This window comes from Argentina silus (assembly GCF_951799395.1).
Source record: "Argentina silus genome assembly, chromosome: 1".
NCBI lineage: Eukaryota > Metazoa > Chordata > Actinopteri > Argentiniformes > Argentinidae > Argentina > Argentina silus.
In genome coordinates this window covers 6,210,707-6,230,706 of record NC_139655.1, presented here as the reverse complement: position 1 = coordinate 6,230,706, position 20,000 = coordinate 6,210,707, and the positions used below count along the sequence as shown (strand labels likewise).

At 43.0% G+C, this 20,000-nt stretch overlaps 1 protein-coding gene across 3 annotated transcripts in view; it reads left to right on the top strand.

The window, feature by feature from the left end:
- The window catches only part of pde1ca (phosphodiesterase 1C, calmodulin-dependent a), a 43,585-nt gene that overhangs the window by 15,202 nt on the left and 8,383 nt on the right, over positions 1-20,000 (top strand). For 2 of the 3 annotated variants that reach the window (XM_083673702.1, XM_083673703.1), the window contains exons 1-8: positions 9,854-10,044; positions 10,488-10,554; positions 14,180-14,296; positions 14,747-14,887; positions 16,365-16,465; positions 16,802-16,930; positions 17,068-17,169; positions 17,386-17,506. In XM_083673702.1, coding sequence (XP_083529828.1) covers positions 9,959-10,044; positions 10,488-10,554; positions 14,180-14,296; positions 14,747-14,887; positions 16,365-16,465; positions 16,802-16,930; positions 17,068-17,169; positions 17,386-17,506 — 864 coding nt within the window. In that variant the 5' untranslated portion in view covers positions 9,854-9,958. Of the gene's footprint in view, positions 1-9,141; positions 9,256-9,853; positions 10,045-10,487; positions 10,555-14,179; positions 14,297-14,746; positions 14,888-16,364; positions 16,466-16,801; positions 16,931-17,067; positions 17,170-17,385; positions 17,507-20,000 lie in introns of those variants that run through there. The other variant, XM_083673704.1, reaches the window with a different exon arrangement.

Below are 20,000 nucleotides of genomic sequence, written 5' to 3'. Positions count from 1 at the left end.
TTAGGGATTGATTTGGTCCTGCATTTATCCACAGAATCAATCAGCCTTCATAATTGCATTAAATTGTGACTTTGGCTACCATAGTTCCCTGCTACCTTCTACGGTACAGTACAGGACAGTAAGTATGGCCCATGTCCTTGTGTCAGGCCGGGCTGGGGGTTCAGAGGGGATCTATGCAGTCAGCTGGTACTCTCTGACACTGTAAGCCTTGCTATAATCTCTACACCATCATTACTGGGGGATGTTTCCTAGATTAATCCAACCAATCCAACCAAACTCCAAATTAGGAATTAGGAGAAGCGTTAAACTCTTCTCCATCCAATGCTCACTCTGTCTCTCGTATTCTGTTGATCTGCTTTGGTTTTGAAATGAAACACACTTGTCATGACAAGAGGACAGTGAAACTGCCCTGTCTTAGTTACTCCTGTACTGTACTTTATTTGTCAGACTTGTATGCCCACTCTTGTATGCCCAGTCTGTTTCTCTATTTCTTCTTCTGATATTGCCATTCCATACAATGAGTGAGTGTGTGTGTGTGTGTGTGTGTGTGTGTGTGTGTGTGTGTGTGTGTGTGTGTGTGTGTGTGTGTGTGTGTGTGTGTGTGTGTGTATTATGTATTATGTCTCAAGTCAACTCTGGTGTGATTTCAAGACAATATCCGTATTATTGACAATCCCACATTGTCATACATGTGATACCAGTAATGCAACTTTTCATCCTCCCATAGGATGTGTCTGATTAGACCTCTCATTAGGAGAAGGCTTGATTGGGTAAGAGTCAGCTGGTTAACCAGAGTAACTTTCTTTGTCTTTGTCTCTCTCTCTGTCTCTCTCTCTCTCTCTCTCTCTCTCTCTCTCTCTCTCTCTCTCTCTCTCCCTCTCTCTCTCTCTCTCTCTCTCTCTGTCTCTCTCTCTCTGCCTTCCTCATTAACAAGTACATGCATAATGACATTAATGAGTTCATTAAGTGAGTACATAGTTAGAATGAGATTTTCCCCTGCCGCCTCCTTGTTACCCCTCTTCTCCTTCATCCCTCCATCTCTCCATCTATCCCTCTTGCCTCCTCCCTCTTTTTCTCTCCGTCCACCACTCTGTTATCTCCCTAATTGAGTGGTTAAATGAATGGGTAGGAACAGGCGTTGTTCTGCCGCTGTATGAGATGATAATATCTGTTCCTCCCTCCTGAGATCTCTCTCTGTCCCCTAACTCTCCCCTCTCTATCCACATCTGATTTGAATAGCTTTAGAGAGGCATCATGCCAAGCCTTAATGGAGAACACATGAAAAGCTCATTTGGCTTGGAGTGCTTACTGCTGCTGGTGTTGGAAATCCTCTATTAGGCCACACATTCCTATAAATGTACGTGTGTCTGAGAGGAGGGATGGAGGAGTTTGGGGAATTACACAAGTAGAATGAACGCAGCATTTTCGTTAATTGAAAGTCTTAGTCTTTGCCACGAAGCTGCGTTGATGAGTCGGTCATCCTTGTCGATGCTGCTGCGTCCGCTCTTGTATCTGGTATGCCGGCGTGAGTAATTGTGGTGAATCCAATTAGGCGGTGGTGAAAGCAGTTTAAGGCAGTGTGCTGAGCTGCTCTCAGGAGGGAGATTAGAGGGTTTACGGGGCTTTTACACGCTGCTCTGGGTCTTTTACTGGACCCTCCTCCACTGATGAGCTTTTGGACATCTAAGACAGATATTAGCATGCCTGATTGATGCCTTGCTTAATGTCCATACGCACAGTAAATCCTCCCTCTGCTTTGTTTGTGTGTCATTGATTATCAACTTACACTTTTGGCTACCAGCCACTGAGCAATAGCATAATGTTTTTTTGATCAAATGATGACAGTGTCTTTGATAATAAAATGTTACTGGCTGGCCCTATACTCAACCCCATTCCTCCACTGGCCCCCCAGCAGACCCGGCAAATAACCAGTACTAGTGATGAGTCACTGGGCCATGACGATGGCCCCTTTCCTGTCCCCCACGTGCATTTGGGCACCACATATACCCACAACCCCCCTCTCTCTCCCAGCATGCTCTTGTGTCCCTGACTCCCGGTGGCAGGAAGACGCATGGCCCCCCACCTGACACCACATATGTCTCCCTCCGCTTGCGCCAGCTGTCTGACACTCCCCCTCGCATCGCCATAGCGATTGTAAGCAGGGCATGGAGAGGATGCACGCACGCACAAAGCTCCTGGACTCACCTTGGGGAACATGGTAAATTAAAAAGCTCTACTCAGCACTAAAGGTTTTTCCATTAAAGACACACAGAGGAGGTAAAGTTACAAAACCACACTGCATCATAGTTTAGAATACTGTGTGGGGTGAAGACTAATGTCCAAATTTGATATTTAAAACGCTCATCACTTAATGGATAGACTTGATGTACAATAATTGCTATTTGCAGTCATTTCCTTGCATCACACTCTTTAATCAAACGTATCTCATTATTTCTTATAACCTCAGATCCCAGAATCTTGATTGAAAAGAAAATGTCAGATTGAAAACTTCAAAACTTCACTGAATGCTACCACCTCCCAGCCCCGCCTGCATGACGGTTCACTGTCATTTAAATGGAGTGACTAATATTATGATAAACATTGCAATTTCATCATGCTTAAATTCACATCCCTTTACATCAATCTGTTGATCCACCAAAGCCACCAAAGTATTCTTCCCTGAAATATGATGCCTGGCATTTTCCTGAAAGTCTAACAAATTGTCCATCTAGTGAAGCAATACATTACCCACATATACTGTCTGCCCCAGGCCCTATCTACTGACCTTAACCACTGCATATAGAACAGAGGAGGGTTTATCAGAATGGAGGGAGAACAAGAGAGGGAAGGAGAGGAGGGTTAAGCGGAGGAGAACGGGATGAGGAAGGGATGGGAGCAGGAGAAATTAGACGAAATCAAGGATAAAAGAATGTAAAATTGAGGGTTTAAGACTGACCTTGCACCATTTCAGAGGTGAGAGAGAGAGAGGGAGAGGTGAAGAGGAGGTAGAGGTATCACAGTTTAGAATCTACGTCATCTCTCCTGGGAATGCTTTTTTAATGGCCTTTTCCTGTCCTTTCAGCCCTGCTAGAAGTGAATCCCAGGAACCACAATAGAAAGTCACCTCAAGGAATACTGTGTGCTTTTGCAGACCTACAAATGTACATACATACATACACACACACACATGGCATGTTCACACACACACACACACACACACACACACACACACACACACACACACACGGCATGTTCACACACACACACACACACACACACACACACACACACACACACACGGCATGTTCACACACACACACACACAAACACACACACACACACACACACACACACACACACACACACACACACACACACACACGGCATGTTCACACACACACACAAAAGATGAATGTCTTTCACAGTTTTCTACTCCAATCTAGTGAGTTATCAGCTCCAATAGTGCACACTATTTGTCAAAAGTAGGCATCAAACATGTGCACTCACAGCAAGTATTTACTCTGCAGATCAATCACTCAATGATATGCATTTCTTGTGGAAGACTGATTTTCTAAATAGAAAATGTTGACAGAAAATAGAAAATAGATTAATATTGCTTTTTTTCTTTCTCTGCATTTCTGCATTACTGTGTTTGCTAATTAACCTGGTTGTTTAGGGATGTATTTTTGATAAGTTGTTATTAAACACATGCATGCACGCACGCACGCACGCACACACACATGCACACACACACGCACACACACACGCACGCACGCACGCACACACACACACACACACACACACACACACACACACACTACCAAATAAGGACAAAAAAGAGGAGAGATTTTGGTTCTTATCTGTGGTTCTTTCAGTGAGTGCCAGCTGATGTTTTCAGTCCGCTGTGCCTTGGGATGAGATTGGTGGGTGGATAAAGATACATACTAAAGCATTTTGCCAACATTTTGACTGCCAAAATAAGGCCCAATGGTTGAGGATACCCAATAAGGACACTAGCCCTGCGTCCAAATTTTCCACCCTTTTTCCTGAAGTGTCCCTAGTGCACGCTCCAAGCACAAGGGTTGGGAATTATGCATGACTCGAGAACAGTGACATCACATGTGTCGTATTGTGCGAGTCCCACCTGACATGCTGCCTATGATTGTGATTCATCTTCCTGTGTGTTTTGATCATAAAAGTTCAACCTTAATGATAACAAAACCTTTCATGATGCGTGGATCCCTTCTGCCAATCTGCTGCATGTTTCTCATGAAATTCTAAACTGAATATCAATCACTTTCATTCATGAAGTTTTGTCGGTTCAGTAGACAACTGTTATTAGGGTTGCAAAATTTGCAGGAATTTTCAAGGTTGAAACTTCCCATGGGAATTAATGGGAATTACCTCAGTACTGAAAACATTAATCTTTCCAAAAATCCAGGCCTATGTTTCCATGGAAGGTTTCCAGGAAGTTTTCTGGAATTCGCCCGGAAACATTCTGCCATTTTGCAACCCTGCAACTGTGATGAACACTTACTTCATTTGAACCCTAACCGACAAAGGTGATAATTAAAGGTTCTAAGTTTGTTCTAAGTTTGTCGATAACTGAGTAGGACCTAGGAGGTAGAACAGTCTGAACAGTCTGAGGAAGATGCCTCCGTAGTTACATGATAACACTCTTATTGAAAGGTCATGTATTGTTCAGCCGCAGGTGCCTCAATTATGTCAGGGCCCTTTTCCCTCTTGTTATTCCCAACCCTAGAGCATTCTGGGAAGTGCTAATCCTTTAATGGGATGACATTGACGTAAGTCATTGATTATGTGTTTGTCTACGAGCGGGAATCCCCCGGGACAGGGAGTGAAAGGCAGGTTTTGACGCTCGACTGACTTTGATAACATCGAAGAGCGGTGTGTCCTTCTTTTCCTCTTTCTTTTTCGACCTTGCTCTGTTTAAGCAGAGCACGTTAACTTATATTCAACATGGCACGTTGTTTTCTTTAACAAGCAGCACATCTGCTTCCTTCTCGTCTGATGTGTCAGATAACGTTCTGGCAATGCATTGAGAGACCACTTGAGATTCTGTGGTGTCATGGTTTGTGTTTCTATGGTTCATCAGGTGTGTATTGTGTACGATGAAGAAATGTGACAAATATGGATAATACAATTCCCTATTCTACCTTCCAAACATTGGGTAGTATTACTGAACCCCCTCTGGGCAATCCCTGTTGCATGATTTATAACCTGAATGCTTTCTCCTCTGCTCTGGTAAAATGGATCAGTTGTATCTGGATGTCAAGCTCTCTTATTTCACTCAAACTACAGTATCATGCGGCTGAACCCATCTGTTGCAAACCAAACTTGAGTTGTTGTTCAAAAGGACAGTAAATAGGGCCATTATAGTCATGCACCTTCAGCGGTATGAATGAACAGTAAGTGCTAGACTCTACTTTATCTACTGACAGATCAACCACAAGTGTAATACAAAAGAGGAAAACATGAAATGCAGGTTGAAAATTCTCTTTCAGTTGCTTCTCCTGTTCTGGGGGTAAAACAGAATATAACTAAAAGTGAGAAATCCATGGAGAAGAGGAAGAGGCTTTGCAATTTCACTCTTCAGTTCACTCCGTCGTCTGATTGTACCTTGTGTGGCATGAGCAGCTGTGGCAGGAATTGGGTCAAACCTGTCCCCATGTGTGCCTCACACACTTACACTGTCGCATACACACACACTACAAACACACACATAAAAACATTTGCCCACAGACACTCTTCCTCAAAATTACAAACTGATGCATTCAGTCACACATTCTCTCTCTCTCTCTCTCTCTCTCTCACACACACACGCACGCACGCACGCACGCACGCACACGCACACACACACACACACACACACTCTCTCACAGTTGTCACCTGACAGTGGCGTGAGCTCGTCACGACAGGCCACACATCTACCCCCCTCCCAGGTAATAGTATTCCTCTCAGCACTACGGAGCAGTCGACGCGACCTGGGCTCAACCCGCCAAATGAATAACCACTTCATACAACATCACAACTTAAGAATGGAACAGCAGCAGAAACACCAAGCACATCAATCTGATCAAAAACACACCAGCTCAGTACAAAGTGGGCCATACACATGCTCATGAGTCCTGACGCACGGTGGCCAAGTTCAAATAGTTACAGGTATTAAACTATTTTCAATAAGTAGTGCGGCAATCTTTACCATGACATGTCAACAATCCCCATCCTCATCCCTTACAAAAAAAAACCCGATATAAGCCTACTACTCACTCATTTGAAGCGCTTTGCGTTTAGTAAAATCTACCAGTTTCAAGTTTCAAATCCCTGGCTCTGACATTCTCAGTCATGACAACAACATGTCTAATTTCCGGATTTTAGACGCCTCCTGTTTTTACTTTTTCTTTTTTGAGCTCCGGGCGTCTCTTAAGTTTGAATTTGAATGTCATCTTCATATTTTGTATACATACATGGAGTAAAAGTCTATACCCTGACCTCAATGTTTTCATAGATCACATGATGAAAGAAACGATAAGATCGTTGGACCATAGGCTTTGCATATTTCCTGGAATATAAACCCTTATGCCTGTAACATTGTGTCAGAGTTAATTGTGTGACCTTGAAGCAGCGTCAACGATGATGTCAGCAGGCAAGCTGCTAACACAGAGATATGGCCTCCATCACAACTGGCAAAGAACGCACACACATGTACGCATACTGATATATGCAAACCTATAGTGAGACATATCATAGAGACATATCGTTCACACACACACACACACACACACACACACACACACACACACACACACACACACACACACACACACACACACACACACACACACACTCACACACACTCACACATACTCACAGAAAATGTAAATTTGCACTGATCAAGCAGAGAGGTGAGAGTCATTAGCAGGGGGTAATCTGCTGTGTCACTTTAGGAAGACATAATAACACTGTCAAATACTGTGTTCCAAGATGTGTACGGATCACCAGTGTTACGGAACTACCTCTGTCAGTGAGATTATCACTGTTTGCTGTGTGTGTGCGTGTGTGTGTGTGTGTGTGTGTGTGTGTGTGTGTGTGTGTGTGTGTGTGTGTGTGTGTGTGTGTGTGTATGTGTGTGAGTGAGACACAAAATGAGCCCTTTGAATTTCTTCAACCCATCCCATCCTTCAGTTTAACTATGGTACTTTGAGATGACAAACAGTGTATATTGACACACCAACCAGTCTGGCCCTCCTGTCCGTGATCTATATAATTTCCTGGCCAACATAGGCCTATGTCGCCATGACAACTATCTGTCAATCATCCTCCCTAGTAATTGTACCAATTACAGCACTGTTTTCACAAGGTCGTCTGAGACTGGGGGATGGAGGGTGGTGGTGCGAGGAGGGGCGAGGAGACTGAACTCAGTTATCTTGGCTGGGTGTTAACTTAATAGACTTTGACTGGTTTTAACAATGCATGAAATACCCCTGTAGATCTTTGCTCTATTGTCTAATTTCCAATTGCCACAATTACTCCATTGGCCATGCCTTTCAAATGGCATTAACAATCCCCAGAGGTGGAAAGTAACGATTTACTACTCACGTTACTGTTGAGTAGATTTTTCAAGGATTTGTACTTTGTTAAGTAGCTTTGAATGTTTATACTTTTACTTTTACTTGAGTACCTTTTGAATGAAGTATTGTACATTGGCATTTTAGTTCCAACAATCGTTACTGAGTACACAAATGTTCAGACACTCCTTATTCTGCTCTCTCTTGTTGCCAATCTGCTTGCCCTGAGCTGAGATATTACTGGGGCACGCTCGATCCACGCTCCCGGAAGTAATGGGTGGCGTAGTTACTGTATCCCCATCTGAGTACTTCCATCGGCCCATAAACGCATACTCTGCCCACCCACCACCCTGTACATCACAAATCGAGCTGGCCCAATGTATCAAGGAGGAAGAGTGCATAGCAAACTTTAGCAGTTATTTTGATAAAGAAACATTGTCTTTGGACACAAAAGGAACACATCTCATCAATTGCCCACATTTTAACTAAACTAACAGTACTTTTACTTGAGTAGGATTTTTCAGTACTCTTTCCATCTCTGGCATAAGCATTATTATAGGAGTGGTTTGGAAGTGAAAGTTACCTTTGACTAAAACCAACATGTCTCTACAAATGGATTGTCATTGGTGTCAACTTGTCATTGGTGCAACATGGAAGCAGCTGTGGCATGCTGGAGCAGGACTCAGCAGTGGCTGTTGTTTAGGGGATTGGGGCAGACTTTTAGACTTTGGCAGAGGGGTGTCTGGCTCGCAGTGCTCTGTGGGTCATGCTGCATGTCCAGCCAATGGTGGGCTGCTGCTGCTGTGTGTGTGCATGAATACACAGCTGAAGGTTCAGCTCTATTCTGTCCTCTCTACATAGTTACACACTCATCTTCCTTTCTCATTCTAGTGCTCTGCAATTTAGTGTGTGGTTTTAAATCCTGGTTGGCCTGTGTAAGATTAGCCAAATACTCTTTAAAAGAAGCCGGTTCCCTCCACCGCCATCTTGGTGACGACTCTTTGGGAGCTTATTTTCAATAAGGAGACTCACACCAAAATGGTATGAATTACCAACTTTTCCTTTTGAAGTGTTGTCATTTGATCGTTAAAGGTTGTTGTAATGGCTTAAAAAAAAACTTTATTTGGCTCTGGTCTAGCCTTCCTATAGCCTCTAGTCTTACACACGCGATGCTAGGGAAACGGCGCGAGAAAGATGCAATCCTACCAATGCGAACGTAGCAACGACAACTGTCAGTAACACTAATCTATAACTGAGTGGTAATTGGTCAGAAATGTATCCCCATGTGGGACTGGTGGCATCTTACCCGTCTCTCGCGAAACCAACAGTAAATCAAGGGAGGGCATGTCTCTAGTATATACAATCTCTGGATTAGCCCTTTAATGTCTGTTAAATGTCTATAGTATCTGGTTTTGAGTCTTCTGTGTATTGCATCGACAAAACCTTAACATGAAGAAGCTGATGGCAAATAACAATGATTAGTCGTGTCATTAGCTATTCTCTTGAAGAAAAGGTGATCTCATTAAATGCGTTGTTTTTGTTGTCTCTCCAGATTACGATGCTTGGTGAAACAGCTGGAGCGAGGAGAAGCGTCGGTTGTCGACCTCAAGAAGAACTTGGAGTACGCGGCCACTGTCCTGGAGTCTGTGTACATCGAGGAAACACGGCATGTTAGCCTACAGTATTTAGCAAATAGAAGACACCTTTGAAATGTTATATTTACTAAAGCCTATAATATATCGCAATATTTTCAGTCCCACTGTATTCCCTCTTTTTGTGCTTTTTGTGCTCTCCATTTCTCTGTCTTGCTGTCTCTCTCGCTGTCTCTCTCTCTCTCCCTCTTTCTCTCTCTCTCTCTCCCTCTCTCTCTCTCCTAATATCTACACATTTGTTAGAGAGAAAGAGAGCAGAATTGGCTCCTAATGAAAAACCCAATCAACCCAAATCCAGTGCCCCAAACAAAGTCATCCTTTCAACTTGATTTAAGCTTTAATAGTAAGACGAGAAGGACCAGCGATGGAAGGGGAATTTCTCATTCTCATTCATCTGACTGTAGATACTATAGGCTGGCATAAATACCACAGAGCTGATCGAATGATGTAACACTGCTCTCATTCCATGTGGGCATATCTTATTTGAGAAGAATTAGTAAAATATGTGTGTGTGTGTGTGTGTGTGTGTGTGTGTGTGGTGTGTGTGTGTGTGGTGTGTGTGTGGTGTGTGTGTGTGTGTGTCACTATGTACTTGTGTGCATGTGTGTCCTACTCCATAGACGGTTGGTGGACACAGAGGATGAGCTCAGTGACATACAATCGGACTCTGTGCCGTCGGAGGTGCGTGATTGGCTGGCCTCCACCTTCACGCGTCAAATGGGCCTGATGCTCCGACGCACTGAAGAGAAGCCACGCTTCCGTAGCATCGTCCACGCAGTGCAGGCCGGGATATTCGTGGAGAGGTTTGTCCTTAAATGACCTCTAAAACATCATATCAACTGTACTGTATATCATACTGAAGACACATGGATGGAAGATTCATATTTAGCCTATTGTCAATGGAGAGACTAAGCATTTTGAAAGCATCTAACTGGTTGAAAATGATTTATCATAGAAGGATTTCAAAAGCGTGCATCTATGCCTAAGCCCAGCTGTATTTCAAATCATACAGTTGGTATCGAGCTCACAGTAGAAGGCTAAACCCCCAGCTATCTGATAAGCACTCAGAAAGTCAATCACCTCCCTGTTGTATATTTTCCTAAAAATGACCCTCAGTACCCTTAAAATGCTAACGCCACTAGCATGGCCTCCACAAACAGGGCTTCTCCCTCTTTGACATTCCCATCATGCTTCACTCTGGGTGTCCTGACATTGGGTTCTGATGTGTGTTATCTCTCCCTGACAGGATGTACCGCAGGACGTCCAACATGGTGGGATTAAGCTATCCGCCCAGCGTGATCACTGTGCTCAAGGTATTAAGATCCTCGGCCAGGCCTTGCATAGGCCATGGTTGAACAAGATAAAACAACCATATACCATTCACAACCTGACTCTGTCACCTTCAAATGGGCCCAATCTTATACAGTATGTATGAAATATTGGCTATATTCTCCTGTTATGCTAGAACACCTATTTTCTCCCCATAGGCCTACGTAAGAACAGAACACACTAATGCCCTTACTGCCTAAAAAAATAAAATAAAAAAAAAGAATAGCCTACTTGCATTACGACTGCCAATGGCCCCTGGTGTGAGCATTGATTACTTTGTCTTATGATGACTGTTGGATAGATGATTCACTTACTAAAACAAATGTATTGTTGTAAGTCGCTTTGGATAAAGGCGTCTAAGGCTAAATGCCATAAATGTAAAATGCAATGTAAATGATGGGAGGGATTTTCATGTAATATGTTGTTATTGGACTGTAATATCTGTGCTACATGCTGGCATGTTTATGTGGCACATGACTGAATGATGAATGATGATGACAGAATTAGAGTTCTCTTTCAGTTGACTCGGTTTGACCCCTCATTATGGGACTCGCACGCTTGTACAGGCTGAGGACCCTTGAAGCCCTGCTTACTGCCAAAACTATAAAGGCTCATCCGTAGCACGCTCATTTATTCATTCCACTCTTCACTTGCTGACTGTCTGAAGCTTATCGTAGTGTGTTTTCTTATCTCAACTGTTCCACTGATTCTCCCAGGCCGTTAGGTTGTCTCTACTTGAACCCTGCAGTTTCGGCTTGACAATCACAGAAGAGCCAAATTTGGTTAGAAGCCAAGTTCGATGGTTTTTCCCCTTGTGCAAACCTGTAACTCTTCAAGTTCGCAGGCTAACAGAGGAAGGTCATTAGCTAGCTTGGTGCTCATAATTCTTTGGAATATTTTGAACTCTTGCTAGCTCAATGTTTATTCTTCAAGTTATCTCATAACTTGCTGGGCCCTTCATTTAAGCTATGGCTAGCACTTGGACGGTCGGCTAGCTTCGAGTGTTTGTGGTTCACGGATCATTTGAGCCCTAGCTTTGACATGCAGGAAATATGAGCACCACGTCACACAACAAGCATTCGGTAAGCGGTGTGTGGCTAACCCATATAAACTTTATCGAGCTCATCACAGTGTTTCTAGTCCTCAAGCACTTTCTTCCATTCCGACAGGGACATCACACGCCCTTGTCAGTCATTTTATGTCCCTCGTGGGACCTGTCTCTGGTTCTTGAGCCGCTGACTAGTGACCGCTTCAGACCATTGATGTAAAGTTGCTGTCTTATAAAACGAGTCGTTATTCACACTGGCCACAGCCAAGCGTGAGTGGCTTGTGTGCGCTATCAGTCCATTCTACATGTAATCAGTAACAGTGGTGTAAACTGTTGCCCCTGGCAACACTAAGGTTATGTTACACTCTAACGTAAAAAAAAGCATCTCCATGGTATTGCTCCCTTACCATTACCCTGCCCTTCTCCTCTCCCCTCTGGTTTGAAGACTGTGATGTAGACGGGGTTCACATTTGTATCCGTATGGGTTTCATGTTCGGCCAGGCAACCGGGGCATGTTGCAAGGTCCCATAGTGAGGGGTAGAACAGAGTCAACTGAAAGAGAACTAGGGGTTGCGAATCTAACCTAGGTTCTCTGAGGGAGATGAGGTAACCACTCACCTCATTTCCTCTCTTGTACTGAGCTCGCCAAGAGTGGTTTGCAGAATAAATTAGCCTTTATAGGCTGGGCTCAAGCGCCCTCAGCCTGTACAGGCATGATTGAATAGGGTTTTCTGCAAATATGTACACAGAGTGTGTGTCCCATAGTGAGAGGTCTCCTCATCTCCTTCAGAGAACCTGGGTTATCTTCGTAACCCCTAGTTTGATTTGATCTGTCGGATGGATCTCTCTCTCTTTCTCTCTCTCTCCCTCCCTCCTCACCCTTCCTTTACCTCGCCATCTGGGTAACCCTAACTGTCTGCTCAGAGGCACATAGGTCAATGAGAGTTCAATTACATGTTGTTGTATGCACATCTTGAATTATGCCATACAGGGACGCCCTAGGAGTTAGGTTCAACTTCCTCCTCCAATCAGTAAGATTAACTTAACTCATTGTACACTGTAGCATTGTACACTAGTCTTTAATCTACACTCAGAGCTCAAAACATTAAATCAGGACAAGCATGTGAAATTGCATACAACTGGACACATAATATTTGCCATTTACCAGACGCTTTTACCCAAAGCGACTTATGGTGCTTTTCCAGTAAAGGCTATGTCCCACGTCAGTCTTTGTTGGGGTGCACTGGTGTTGTTTTGGGTACGCCGTGACTCTGAGGACTTTGGGTGAGCAGTCCCGTAGACTAGCCTAGCCAAATAATGGGAGGGCACAGTACACGTCACACGCCTACCCCCAAAAAGTCCCCAAAATATCCCCATGGCCCCAAGTCAGGGTAGGTACACAGAGGCCATGGCCCTGGACTTTTTTGGGCCAGTTCTCAGAGATGGAAATGCTAAAGTCTAAGACTTAAGGCCAAGCACCGGTGTTAAAAGTGACAGTGGAAATGTGCCATTAAAGTAGAGTGACCACGCAAGACGAATGTACTGTGTGATACAATCTGGAGCAACCCAGTTCAGTTTGGACCCATATATTCTACAGCCATACTTACTAATCATTTAATGGCACACGTCACCTTTTTCAATCCTGTACTGGTTCCCCAGAGCTACTGTACAAAGAAATACTTAAATACCCTGTAGAGCAGTTACAGTTCAACCCTGTCTAGCCACCTGGCGTCCTGAACTTTACAGAGTCTGACTGGAGCACTACAACACTAGACCCTGGCATCATCTCTGTTCCTACTCTCCCAGACTGCCCTGGGGGCTCAATAAGCCACTCGCCAGTGACAGAGATGGAGAACAGGGGAAAACCTCCAATTTAAATATTTAAATCTTTAATGTGCCGTAATTCAAATAGACATGTCAGAAGTCTATAGAACTTTGTTAAAGAGAGAGAGGGACAGAGGGAATGAGGGAGGGAGAGTGGGAGAGAATAATCATTCAATGAATCACTAGTGGCTATGCATGGTCGTTCTGTTCTTTTTCATTATTACAGAAGTTAATTTTATCACTCTTTGAGCTCCTGGCTTTAAATCCATGCGACGCACAGATAATCAAACAGAAAGTGTCTGAGGCTAAAGACATGTTTACTGGGCTCTGAGGATCCATTACTGTCCCTCACCCTTTTTATACGGCTTCATCGAAAATTCAACAAAATGAGACTTGGACATAAACCCAATGAAGCTGCTGCATAACAATATCCCTCAAATGCACGTTAATCAAATGTTCTCGGATCGTTAAACATATCTCAGCTCGCCCCAAACCTAAAGCTTTGCTTTTGACCTTCCAAACAAGACATACAGTTTGTCATTCCACTGATGTTGTTTAGAAATATAGATTAATGCATCCATGCTCTGGTACGTTATAGTAAGACATTCTTTGGATATGTACAGATGGTAATCTCAGGAATATCTGATCACAATTTGGCGATAACCTCACAGAAAGACAAACTTTCAGAATGTGCATTGTGTTGCAATACCTGCTCTGACAGTGCCTCTCTTCTCCAGCATGTGGACATGTGGTCGTTTGACGTGTTTGCTCTGAATGACGCAAGTGGGGACCACGCATTGAAATTCATCTTCTACGAGCTCCTCACCAGATACGACTTAATCAATCGCTTCAAGGTAAGCTCTCGGTCTCTCTCTCTTCCTTATCTGTAATACCCAGGGCCCAGTATTTAAAAACATTTAATCTGGATCAGAATGATTCTTTTTTTCCTATCCAGGATCAGATCGAGCTGGCTGATTTCCCCTATACGACTAAAAATCGGCCATATACTGCAGATCTGATCCTGGATCACATAAAAAAGAATTAGAATCATTCTGATCTAGATTAAAAGTGGGCCCAGGAAGTCGGCCAGTAAGGCATTTTTTATTCCATCAACTCAAACGTTACATGTATTAATCGAACGGTGTCTGGGGTTGGACCTGCTTCAAAATTAGATGAAAATCTAAAAAGGCTGATGTGTTATGACCAACAGTCTGCCTTAACATCTCTCACTCAGAGAGAGACGAGGATTCAATTGATTCATTCGGACTACCGGTTAGCAGCTCTGTTGTTTTTATTGTCTTTAGATCCCTATCTCTGCCCTGGTGTCCTTTGTCGAGGCTTTGGAAGTGGGCTACAGCAAACACAAAAACCCGTACCACAACCTGATGCACGCAGCTGACGTCACTCAGACAGTACACTATCTCCTACTGAAGACAGGCATGGTGGTAAGAGAGATTGTGTGTGTGTGCGTGTGCGTGTGCGCGTGCGCGTGCGCGTGTGCGTGCGTGTGTGTGCATGTGCATGTGCATGTGCATGTGCATGTGCATGTGCATGCATATACCACTCATCTAGCCCCTCCATGTGGCTCCCTGCTGGCCCCTCCCTGTGCAAGAGAGTGGCCTGAATGATAGCCCTGGTTGTAGGCCCCCATGCCCGTGCCCTGCCCTGGGCTCATGTTTGATTAAGCCTGACACCCACACTCTATCAGCTGTATTTATGAGGCCAGGAAGCGTCAGGGTGTAAACGAGTTCTCCACTCTGACCTCATCATATTCCACCCACTGTGCATTGATCCTGAGTTAATCTCTCCTGACTGCTGGAGATTCATCCCTGTCACTCCCTGGGCCCTGCTCATTAACCAGGCATTGATATGTTACTGTTTTAGTGGCCATTCAGATGAATCATGGCCTATGATGTGTGCTAGATGAGCAGGTTACAGCCCGTGGATGATGTGCCGTTGGATCTCATTGGTCCAATGTGCTCATGGAACATCAGCTTGTTTTGAGCATGTTGCACGTGTTTCGTAGTCTGGATGTGTGCCAGAGACACGACAGCTTGTTTTAGAGCTCTAGAACGCCTTTAAATCCACAAGGAAACCTTTAAAAATGTCACAGCTGTTTACAAGGTGCTGAAATCATGACTGTTGCCGGAATGTGGGTGCAGTATGTTCTGATAAGCATGAATTATATCCGTGCTTCCAGATTATGCCTTTTTTTCATTATTGAGAAGAAAGTGATTTAATTCATAGCTTAGACATTAAGGGATAATGTAAAAGCAGGTGTAAGTGAATAAGACCATATTGTATGATGTGAATCGAGGAGAGAAATTGCAGTGACTAGGTGAAAAAGATTGGCTGTTACTGCCCCCCCCCCACCCTACAGTATGTTTCATCATGGAAACAATGTTACTGCCACAGTCTGTCACCACTGTAACATCTGTAGAGCAGACATTTTGGAGTAATGAAGTCAGTCAATGGGAGAACAAAAAAACAATATATAGTTCTTGTTTTACAGAGCCAGAGCAGGCTGTAGCACAATGTGTTGCCTTGTGGTAACTCCAAGAGGGCCTCAGTCTAATGTATGACTCCAAATAACCATTGATATTTCTTTATCCAAATGATGTTCTGTGTTGAATAATAGAGAGAAAGAGTGAACACTATGTTATGTAATGACTGAGGGTGATAGTGATGTTTACATTAATTTGACACTGTGTGTGAGCGGAATGGGCAGTGTAAATTGAGCAAGTGTAAATTGTGCAGTGTGAATGTGACACTTACACTTAACCTTACAATTCATCAGCATCAACCTCTAAACGCTGTTTGCCTGTGTGCGCTCCACTAAATAGCCTCTTCACCCGGAACATTCTCCATCTTGAAATGTCCTCCTCCCTAACCTTCTCTCTCTCTCTCCACTCTCTGCACTAGCACTGGCTGACTGAGCTGGAGATCTTAGCCATGCTCTTTGCGGCTGCCGTCCATGATTACGAACACACAGGGACCACTAACAACTTCCACATCCAGACCAGGTAATAGCCTGTGACAACCATGAAACAACCTGAAAATGCCACTTAGACACACCAAACCAGACCGAGCAGCAGAACAAAAGAGCAGTCGTATCCATGCATTCTAAGAAGGAGATTATAAAAAAAAAGTATGAATGTCACTTCAATTTGAATGCTGCCTCTTTTTGGGGCTCTTGTTTTGAAAATAGCTAAAAGGAAAGTTCTAAAGTCCTAAGCTCTTGAAAGTGTGTTTTACTTTTGTGAACTCATAAAGTATTAGTTGTAGCAAATTATGATCATTTTAAGATAAACCATGTAGTGGATTGAAAGAGCTCCAATACATTTGCTTTATTGTCTCAGGTCAGGCACGGCTATCTTGTACAATGACCGTGCTGTTTTGGAAAATCACCATGTGAGTGCTGCCTACCGCCTCTTACAGGACGATGACGAAATGAACATCTTGCACAACCTATCAAAAGATGACTGGAGGTGAGAGACAGAAATGTTCTCAGATGTTTCACTGGGCAACTCCTAATGTGGGTTAGGGTTAAGGCTCTCTCTCTCTCTCTCTCTTTCTCCCTCTCTCTCTCTCTCTCTCTCTCTCTCTCTCTCTCTCACTCTCTCAGAGAGCTGCGAGCTCTGGTGGTTGAGATGGTGTTGGCCACAGACATGTCCTGTCACTTCCAGCAGATAAAGGCCATGAAGAATTTCCTCCTGCAGCCTGAGGCGTGAGTGGCTCTACACCAACATTTACAGCTCACCACACAATTACACTCAACATTTCCCCTCCACGAATGCAGCAATCACATCACAGATATTCAACAATCCTAGATGCGTCTTCTCTGATGAAATACCCAACAACACTGAGAGTGCTGTACGTCCCCCTGTACTGTGACTTCCTGTATCTATATCCTATTTCAACCTGCTCTGTGGTTCCTGTGTAGGATTGACAAACCTAAGGCCTTGTCGCTTCTACTCCATACGGCTGACATCAGCCACCCCGCAAAAAACTGGGACCTGCACCACCGCTGGACAACCTCCCTACTAGAGGAGTTCTTCAGACAGGTGAGTGTGTGTGTGTGTGTGTGTGTGTGTGTGTGTGTGTGTGTGTGTGTGTGTGTGTGTGTGTGTGTGTGTGTGTGTGTGTGTGTGTGTGTGTGTGTGTGTGTGTGTGTGTGTGTGTTTGTGTGACCAGGTCCAGTACATCAGGTCAGAGTCAGTGTAGGGCTGACATTTTAGCAATGTCATGCCCCATACAGACAGATAGGTGTGATAATCCACTGTTTTAATCCTAATCTTGTTGGACCTTCATGTAGGTGTACCACTCTGAGAACAAGCGCATTCTGTAATGTAATTTAAATATAATCCCATTAATCTGATAGAAAATCCCCTTTGATGCTTAAAAACAATAACTAGGTCTCTTTTCTAGATCATTCTTTTTTGTCACAATTTTACAAAATATTATTTTATAAAATATTTCATATTTTAGAGTCAAGATTTATAATAGATATGGGACAGTAATGCACAAGGACGTCAAATTTCTTCAAACAAAAGGGAGACTTTTAAATTAATTTATTTTCACTTTTTAATTACATTAACATCTGTGATCATTAAGGGAGGATATTACTATTCATGAAAAAGCTAAAATATTATCAAATGCTAGATATTAACTAGGATATAGGACACAGGCAAACTGCCTACCCAATCAACAGTGAATCCAATCCCAATTTCTAATACTGTGATTTGAAAATAGGATATCCTTCCATTAGCAGATGGCTAATTAATGTTTCACTCTGTTCTGAGAAAATTAAATTAGGCTAGAGCTGCTCTTCCTAGAACTGCAGCAATGAGCTGTGATTTATAGACGTGCAGTGGTAATGTGTAATCAGTCCATTTCCAGGTGCTGCTCCACTAACCATATTAATAGACATTTCAAGCACAATGAATGGTCATGAAATACAAATCATTTTTTAACATAGACTTCTTTTCAAATTGGTCCAAGTTGATTGAAGCTGTCTGGAAAAGTCAACAACGCTGTGGAAATCATCCACTGGAAAGATGTGGAGTGTGTTTGTTTAGAGGAGAAATAATTTACCATTCAAATTACATTACATTATTTATTTATTGTCCTACTGAGAATGATGGGAGTTGTAGTTATATACATAGATAGGAGATCTAAATACAGTGGTTATGGTTCAATAAGGAAACTTACAGTATAAAAGGAATTCAGACATTCTGTAAAATATCCAAATTTCGGAAATAGAAAAGAAGAGAAAAAGAGAAGCATTGAGGTGGAATTGTGCTCATTAGCAACTGCTCCATCAAGGTGCAGTTAGGTAAGTAGTAGACATTCTTAGCTTTAATTCAATTGGGGTTTTTTCAGATTGGGTTCAACATTACAAAATGTTTTAAACATATTCCCCTATTTCAGGACTCCAAACGTATTAAATAAAAATCATATAATGTCCAAATAAAGTACTCATGTTTAGTATTTGGTCGACAATCATTTGCATGCAATAACAGCCTGAAGTCTGCGACCCATTGACCCCACCAGACGCTGGCTATATTCTCAAGTGATGCTCTGCTAGGTCTGTGCTGCAACCATCTTCTGTTGTTGTTTGTTTTGAGGCTTTTTGCCTAAAATCTTATCATTAGGAAATGAAATACATGTTCAATGGGATTTAAATCTGCAATGAGTTTGGAGGCTTGGACTTGAGCAGACAAGATGTTCTGTACAATTCAGAATACATTCTGCTGCTGCTGTCAGTAGTTACATCAATTAAGACAAGTCAGCCAGTCCTTGTGGCAGCTATATATTCTCAAACCGTAGATCCCCTCCACCATGTTTCACAGATGGTGGTATGCTGTAAATCTTGGGCAGATCCTTTTTCCTAATGTTCCAAACGTTCTTCTTGCAATCACTCTGGTACATGATAATATTATGTTTTATCTGTACACAATACCGTTTTCCAGACCTCTGCAGACTTTATAGGTACTTTTTTAGCAAACTATAACCTGACCATCCTTTTTGAGGATAACTAGTGGTTTGCACCATGCAGTGAAGCCTCTGCAGTTCGGCTGGTGACATGTTCTGTGGATGGTAGTCTCTGACACATTCACGCCTACCTCCAAGATCTTCCTTGGCCTACCAGCCCACTTGCAATTGCTGAGCTCACCAGCGCTATCTTTTTTTTTTAATGATGGCTTCCTTGACTTTAATTGACATCTCATTGGTCCTCATGTTGACAGACACCAATAGGCAAATGCAAAGCCTAGACTCAGTACTAGACATTGACAGCTGTCTTATGCCTGCACAAATGATGTGACGGAACACACCTGACTAAACAGAAACACCTGTTAGGCCAATTGTCCAATACTTTTGGTGCCCTGAAATAAGGGGACTATGTATAAATAGGGCTGTAATTTCTAAATGCTTAAACCAATCTGAAAAAAAGAGAATATTGAATTGAAGCTGAGAATCTCTACTTTAACCTCATAGTTATTGTTTGATTTCAAATCCAAGCTGTTGGAGTATAGAGCTAAAAGAAGAAAAAAAAGG